Source organism: Engystomops pustulosus, chromosome 10 (assembly GCF_040894005.1).
Source record: "Engystomops pustulosus chromosome 10, aEngPut4.maternal, whole genome shotgun sequence".
NCBI classification, from domain to species: domain Eukaryota; kingdom Metazoa; phylum Chordata; class Amphibia; order Anura; family Leptodactylidae; genus Engystomops; species Engystomops pustulosus.
This window is the reverse complement of record NC_092420.1, coordinates 1,084,905-1,093,121: the sequence shown is the minus strand read 5'-3', so window position 1 is coordinate 1,093,121 and position 8,217 is coordinate 1,084,905. Positions and strand designations below refer to the sequence as shown.

The 8,217-nt window shown below is 58.0% G+C and overlaps 1 protein-coding gene across 1 annotated transcript; it reads left to right on the top strand.

Moving 5' to 3' along the window:
• The first annotated feature begins 1,701 nt into the window (after nt 1-1,701).
• TUSC2 (tumor suppressor 2, mitochondrial calcium regulator) lies at nt 1,702-5,286 on the top strand. Its single transcript, XM_072127645.1, has 3 exons — nt 1,702-1,973; nt 2,820-2,940; nt 4,574-5,286. The coding sequence occupies exons 1-3, from the start codon at nt 1,840-1,842 to the stop codon at nt 4,637-4,639; spliced, it is 321 nt and encodes a 106-aa protein (XP_071983746.1). The 5' UTR covers nt 1,702-1,839; the 3' UTR covers nt 4,640-5,286.
• Nucleotides 5,287-8,217: the final 2,931 nt, after the last annotated feature.

Below are 8,217 nucleotides of genomic sequence, written 5' to 3'. Positions count from 1 at the left end.
AGGTGCAGGTAATAGTCAGTAGACGGGTGCTCCTGCTGCTGGTGTGAGGTGACGGGGAGGTGCAGGTAATAGTCAGTAGACGGGTGCTCCTGCTGCTGGTGTTAGGTGACGGGGAGGTGCAGGTAATAGTCAGTAGACGGGTGCTCCTGCTGCTGGTGTGAGGTGACGGGGAGGCGCAGGTAATAGTCAGTAGACGGGTGCTCCTGCTGCTGAGGTGAGGTGACGGGGAGGCGCAGGTAATAGTCAGTAGACGGGTGCTCCTGCTGCTGGTGTGTGGTGACGGGGAGGTGCAGGTAATAGTCAGTAGACGGGTGCTCCTGCTGCTGGTGTGAGGTGACGGGAGGTGCAGGTAATAGTCAGTAGACGGGTGCTCCTGCTGCTGGGGTGGGGTGACGGGGAGGTGCAGGTAATAGTCAGTAGACGGGTGCTCCTGCTGCTGGTGTGAGGTGACGGGGAGGTGCAGGTAATAGTCAGTAGACGGGTGCTCCTGCTGCTGAGGTGGGGTGACGGGGAGGTGCAGGTAATAGTCAGTAGACGGGTGCTCCTGCTGCTGGTGTGAGGTGACGGGGAGGTGCAGGTAATAGTCAGTAGACGGGTGCTCCTGCTGCTGGTGTGGGGTGACGGGGAGGTGCGGGTAATAGTCAGTAGACGGGTGCTCCTGCTGCTGGGGTGAGGTGACGGGGAGGTGCAGGTAATAGTCAGTAGACGGGTGCTCCTGCTGCTGGGGTGAGGTGACGGGGAGGTGCAGGTAATAGTCAGTAGACGGGTGCTCCTGCTGCTGGTGTGAGGTGACGGGGAGGCGCAGGTAATAGTCAGTAGACGGGTGCTCCTGCTGCTGGTGTGAGGTGACGGGGAGGTGCAGGTAATAGTCAGTAGACGGGTGCTCCTGCTGCTGGTGTGAGGTGACGGGGAGGTGCAGGTAATAGTCGGTAGACGGGTGCTCCTGCTGCTGGTGTGGGGTGACGGGGAGGTGCGGGTAATAGTCAGTAGACGGGTGCTCCTGCTGCTGGTGTGGGGTGACGGGGAGGTGCAGGTAATAGTCAGTAGACGGGTGCTCCTGCTGCTGAGGTGGGGTGACGGGGAGGTGCAGGTAATAGTCAGTAGACGGGTGCTCCTGCTGCTGGGGTGGGGTGACGGGGAGGTGCAGGTAATAGTCAGTAGACGGGTGCTCCTGCTGCTGAGGTGGGGTGACGGGGAGGCGCGGTGTCACCCAGCAGGCGCTCACCTGTTACGGCTGCGTTTTACGTGACACCCAAATCTTCGTCTCTGCCTGCGCCATTGAGGGTGACCAATGCCCGGCCTTGTACACGGCCTAAAGAGGGAAGCACAAATCCTGAGGAGAATAAAATGTACATTAAATATGAGATTATACAGCGTCCGCCTACATGGCTTTATGACATAACACACAGGTCACACCGTTCCCCCTCCCTAATCTTCTCCTTGGTACAGTCCATGTTATCTACAAGGGATCAGGGTGTAATACGGACCGATAGTAACCAACCAATAGGATCCCTCCTTATATGTAATAACAAGCAGCGCACATATAAGACCTGGGATCTGATTAGCTGTTTATGCCGTTCCCTTGCGTCACCTGTTATGCACACGGCCAATGATAGCGGAGAGGTCACCGGTCACGTGACAATCTCTGCTCACATGGGTATCCAAACCTCGCTCTGGACCCAAATCCCTCCCCTGAGCTGAGCGCTGATTGGCTGCGAGGTTAGCACGCTCCGGTCTACTCGCGGAAGTGACGCAGTGAGATAGCGGAGTGACAGGAGGAGGCAGCGGCACCGGGGGCTGATCCTCGGGGCTCCCGGGATCTACCTGCGGCGTGACGTCATGGGCGGCAGTGGCTCCAGGGCGCGGGGGCTGTGGCCCTTCTCCTCTCAGGGAGCGGAGAGCCCCGGGAGCGGCAGCGAACAGAGCGTGGCCCGGGTCAGGAAGGCCACCCCCTTCATCTTCACCCGGCGCGGGTGAGCGGGGAGAGAGGGAGGGAGGGGACCCCACAAGTCACCCGCAGAGCCGCATGTCAGAGGATGACCCCCGATCCCTGCCCCCTCCCCAGAGGATGACCCCCGATCCCTGCCCCCTCCCCAGAGGATGACCCCCGATCCCTGCCCCCTCCCCAGAGGATGACCCCCGATCCCTGCCCCCTCCCCAGAGGATGACCCCCGATCCCTGCCCCCTCCCCAGAGGATGACCCCCGATCCCTGCCCCCTCCCCAGAGGATGACCCCCGATCCCTGCCCCCTCCCCAGAGGATGACCCCCGATCCCTGCCCCCTCCCCAGAGGATGACCCCCGATCCCTGCCCCCGCCCCGGACACTACCACCCGGTATCTGCCCCCGCCCCGGACACTACCACCCGGTATCTGCCCCCGCCCCGGACACTACCACCCGGTATCTGCCCCCGCCCCAGGGGATGCCTCTAATAATGTACCCACCGTTTTTTTTATCTTGGCCAAGAGATCCCCTGGAGAGCAGCGTGTGACCCCCAATAACCTCCTCCCCCGCCCTTACTGTGACCTCCACCATAACCTCGGAAGAGAAATCAATCAAGAGCTGGTGCCCCCCACACATGGCGCCGGATGTGCTGCCCCAAACCCCCCAACCCGGCATGGAGGGGCAATAGGGGGGCTGATGGATCCCGTTATCCCTATAAGATCCATCGTCCCCTTATGTTATGTGCCCGGGCGCAGCGCCACCTACAGGAAGAAGATTGTTACACCCCGAGACTTACTGCCACTTCTGTCACTGTAATTGTTTCCTCCATCATTGGCTCCTCCTCCTTATCCTGTCATTAACCCTTCCTCTCCCGCAGCTCCATGTATTTTGATGAGGATGGGGACCTGGCACACGAATTCTACGAGGAAACGATAATCACGAAGAACGGACGCAAACGCGCAAAGCTGAAGCGGATCCACAAGAACCTCCGGCCCCAGGTAAGTAGGGGATACAATCTATTACTCTCTGTTATCAGCCATTACACCCCGGGGAGAGGAGACTGTACAGGGGGATACAATCTATTACTCTCTGTTATCAGCCATTACACCCCGGGGAGAGGAGACTGTACAGGGGGGGGGGGGATACAATCTATTACTCTCTGTTATCAGCCATTACACCCCGGGGAGAGGAGACTGTACAGGGGGGGGATACAATCTATTACTCTCTGTTATCAGCCATTACACCCCGGGGAGAGGAGACTGTACAGGGGGGGGATACAATCTATTACTCTCTGTTATCAGCCATTACATCCCGGGGAGAGGAGACTGTACAGGGGGGGATACAATCTATTACTCTCTGTTATCAGCCATTACATCCCGGGGGGAGGAGACTGTACAGGGAGGATACAATCTATTACTCTCTGTTATCAGCCATTACACCCCGGGGAGAGGAGACTGTACAGGGGGGGATACAATCTATTACTCTCTGTTATCAGCCATTACATCCTGGGGAGAGGAGACTGTACAGGGGGGGATACAATCTATTACTCTCTGTTATCAGCCATTACACCCCGGGGAGAGGAGACTGTACAGGGGGGGATACAATCTATTACTCTCTGTTATCAGCCATTACATCCCGGGGAGAGGAGACTGTACAGGGGGGGGATACAATCTATTACTCTCTGTTATCAGCCATTACACCCCGGGGAGAGGAGACTGTACAGGGGGGATACAATCTATTACTCTCTGTTATCAGCCATTACACCCCGGGGAGAGGAGACTGTACAGGGGGGATACAATCTATTACTCTCTGTTATCAGCCATTACACCCCGGGGAGAGGAGACTGTACAGGGGGGGATACAATCTATTACTCTCTGTTATCAGCCATTACACCCCGGGGAGAGGAGACTGTACAGGGGGATACAATCTATTACTCTCTGTTATCAGCCATTACACCCCGGGGAGAGGAGACTGTACAGGGGGGATACAATCTATTACTCTCTGTTATCAGCCATTACATCCCGGGGAGAGGAGACTGTACAGGGGGGATACAATCTATTACTCTCTGTTATCAGCCATTACACCCCGGGGAGAGGAGACTGTACAGGGGGGGATACAATCTATTACTCTCTGTTATCAGCCATTACATCCCGGGGAGAGGAGACTGTACAGGGGGGGATACAATCTATTACTCTCTGTTATCAGCCATTACATCCCGGGGAGAGGAGACTGTACAGGGGGGGATACAATCTATTACTCTCTGTTATCAGCCATTACATCCCGGGGAGAGGAGACTGTACAGGGGGGGATACAATCTATTACTCTCTGTTATCAGCCATTACATCCCGGGGAGAGGAGACTGTACAGGGGGGGATACAATCTATTACTCTCTGTTATCAGCCATTACATCCCGGGGAGAGGAGACTGTACAGGGGGGATACAATCTATTACTCTCTGTTATCAGCCATTACACCCCGGGGGGAGGAGACTGTACAGGGGGGGATACAATCTATTACTCTCTGTTATCAGCCATTACATCCCGGGGAGAGGAGACTGCACAGGGGGGGATACAATCTATTGCTCTCTGTTATCAGCCGCACAGCAGTAACGCTCAGTTTTGCCTCCACACAGGGCACCATCAGGTTGGATCACCCGTGTATCCATGTGGATTTCCCGGTTGTACTGTGTGAGGTGTGAATCTGCTGCCCTCGCCTGCCATGCTGTGCCCTCCTCCACCATCCTCTGCCCCCTGTGCTGTGCTGCTGATGCGGGGGGCACACGGACTTCTGTGCAGAGACGATGACTGGACTGTGAGTTGAGACATTTAACCCATGCTCTGCCACCGTTGGGGAGCAATGCTCTGCGGCCAGGCCGGTCTGGGGCGGCTGGACCTTCCTCTCTTCTTGCTCTCATCCCCTGAGGAGCCTGCGCTCTCCTTTGGGGGGGCCCGGATAGTGACGGTGTAAGTGCCCCCAGTGCGCCAGGCGTGTAGTGTAGATGCCATCCTGGCGCCCTCCTGGGGCTGGCACTGGCCTTAGTCTCCATTGTCTTACTACTATCCAGCACATGTAGAGTTGTCTGTCGGCTCCATGGCGTGTGCCCGCTTGTCCCCCTGGCACGGGGGGGCCCTGCACCATGAGGGGGGGGGGGGCTCTCGTATGTGATGCCGGAGCTTCCCTGGTCCAATCACCTTGTATGTAATATTAGGGTGGGCACGCTGCCAGTTATTTATTACATGTATGTTCTAGTTGTGTGTCCCAGCTGTGGAGCCCCCTGTGCCCTGTGCTGGCGGGGGGAGAGGTCAGGGGTCAGGGGCCCTCTCCCTAATAAAACCTCTGTTTGTACACAGGCTCCAGGCTTATTGTTAGGCCACATCCTGGCGCCCGGTTACTCAGGATGATGGCAGGTGAAGTGGGGGTAACACTGGTCACCCCTTTATCTCTATCTGATGGGTGTTGTAGTTGGGTAAGTCTGCAGATCAGTGCAAGAAAACGTCATCTGCCGCCTCCCGCGGCCCCCCTCGTGTTATACCGCCCCCCGCGGCCCCCCTCGTGTTATACCGCCCCCCGCGGCCCCCCTCGTGTTATACCGCCCCCCGCGGCCCCCCTCGTGTTATACCGCCCCCCGCGGCCCCCCTCGTGTTATACCGCCCCCCGCGGCCCCCCTCGTGTTATACCGCCCCCCGCGGCCCCCCTCGTGTTATACCGCCCCCCGCGGCCCCCCTCGTGTTATACCGCCCCCCGCGGCCCCCCTCGTGTTATACCGCCCCCCGCGGCCCCCCTCGTGTTATACCGCCCCCCGCGGCCCCCCTCGTGTTATACCGCCCCCCGCGGCCCCCCTCGTGTTATACCGCCCCCCGCGGCCCCCCTCGTGTTATACCGCCCCCCGCGGCCCCCCTCGTGTTATACCGCCCCCCGCGGCCCCCCTCGTGTTATACCGCCCCCCGCGGCCCCCCTCGTGTTATACCGCCCCCCGCGGCCCCCCTCGTGTTATACCGCCCCCCCTCGTGTTATACCGCCCCCCCTCGTGTTATACCGCCCCCCCTCGTGTTATACCGCGCCCCCCTCGTGTTATACCGCGCCCCCCTCGTGTTATACCGCCCCCCCTCGTGTTATACCGCCCCCCGCGGCCCCCCTCGTGTTATACCGCCCCCCGCGGCCCCCCTCGTGTTATACCGCCCCCCGCGGCCCCCCTCGTGTTATACCGCCCCCCGCGGCCCCCCTCGTGTTATACCGCCCCCCGCGGCCCCCCTCGTGTTATACCGCCCCCCGCGGCCCCCCTCGTGTTATACCGCCCCCCTCGTGTTATACCGCCCCCCTCGTGTTATACCGCCCCCCTCGTGTTATACCGCCCCCCTCGTGTTATACCGCCCCCCGCGGCCCCCCTCGTGTTATACCGCCCCCCGCGGCCCCCCTCGTGTTATACCGCCCCCCGCGGCCCCCCTCGTGTTATACCGCCCCCCGCGGCCCCCCTCGTGTTATACCGCCCCCCGCGGCCCCCCTCGTGTTATACCGCCCCCCGCGGCCCCCCTCGTGTTATACCGCCCCCCGCGGCCCCCCTCGTGTTACACCGGCCTTTAGTCGTGTCCCCCCTGCAGTGTAATAGAGGGGGCGCTCCCGGGGCTCTTCCCAGAGCTGCTGCCTACGACTCCCTGCGTGTCCACACGGTGGCGCCCCGGCTGCTGTCCCTGTGTTCTCCGTGGGCTTGTCGCTATCAGATCTGTGAGCTTCTATTCAGCATCCTCCTGTACCCACCATACTGCTACCCACTAAAGACTCACACTGCTGTGCTCTGTGCAGAATTCTGCTGCACATTCACGCCCTCTTTGCATTTGGAGAAGCTCTGGTTTTACCGAGCACAGAGCACAGCAGTGTGAGGGATGATTACACATCTCTCCAGGGACAATACATAACACTGGCTGCAGAGAGCACAGAGCACAGCAGTGTGAGGTCTGATTACACATCTCTCCAGGGACTATACATAACACTGGCTGCAGAGAGCACAGAGCACAGCAGTGTGAGGTCTGATTACACATCTCTCCAGGGACAATACATAACACTGGCTGCACAGAGCACAGCAGTGTGAGGTCTGACTACACATCTCTCCAGGGACAATACATAACACTGGCTGCAGAGAGCACAGAGCACAGCAGTGTGAGGTCTGATTACACATCTCTCCAGGGACAATACATAGCACTGGCTGCAGAGAGCACAGAGCACAGCAGTGTGAGGGAAGATTACACATCTCTCCAGGGACAATACATAACACTGGCTGCACAGAGCACAGCAGTGTGAGGTCTGACTACACATCTCTTCAGGGACAATACATAACACTGGCTGCAGAGAGCACAGAGCACAGCAGTGTGAGGTCTGATTACACATCTCTCCAGGGACAATACATAACACTGGCTGCAGAGAGCACAGAGCACAGCAGTGTGAGGTCTGATTACACATCTCTCCAGGGACAATACATAACACTGGCTGCAGAGAGCACAGAGCACAGCAGTGTGAGGTCTGATTACACATCTATCCAGGGACAATACATAACACTGGCTGCAGAGAGCACAGAGCACAGCAGTGTGAGGTCTGATTACACATCTCTCCAGGGACAATACATAACACTGGCTGCAGAGAGCACAGAGCACAGCAGTGTGAGGTCTGATTACACATCTCTCCAGGGACTAAACATAACACTGGCTGCAGAGAGCACAGAGCACAGCAGTGTGAGGTCTGATTACACATCTCTCCAGGGACAATACATAACGCTGGCTGCAGAGAGCACAGAGCACAGCAGTGTGAGGTCTGATTACACCTTTCTCCTGGGATATTACATAACACTGACTGCAGGGAGCACAGAGCACAGCAGTGTGAGGTCTGATTACACATCTCTCCAGGGACAATACATAACACTGGCTGCAGAGAGCACAGAGCACAGCAGTGTGAGGTCTGATTACACATCTCTCCAGGGACAATACATAACAATGGCTGCAGAGAGCACAGAGCACAGCAGTGTGAGGTCTGATTACACATCTCTCCAGGGACAGTACATAACACTGGCTGCAGAGAGCACAGAGCACAGCAGTGTGAGGTCTGATTACACATCTCTCCAGGGACAATACATAACACTGGCTGCAGAGAGCACAGAGCACAGCAGTGTGAGGTCTGATTACACATCTCTCCAGGGACAATACATAACACTGGCTGCAGAGAGCACAGAGCACAGCAGGGTGAGCCCCTACCCCAGTTCACTACAAAAATCTGCAATTGCCTCTGTGT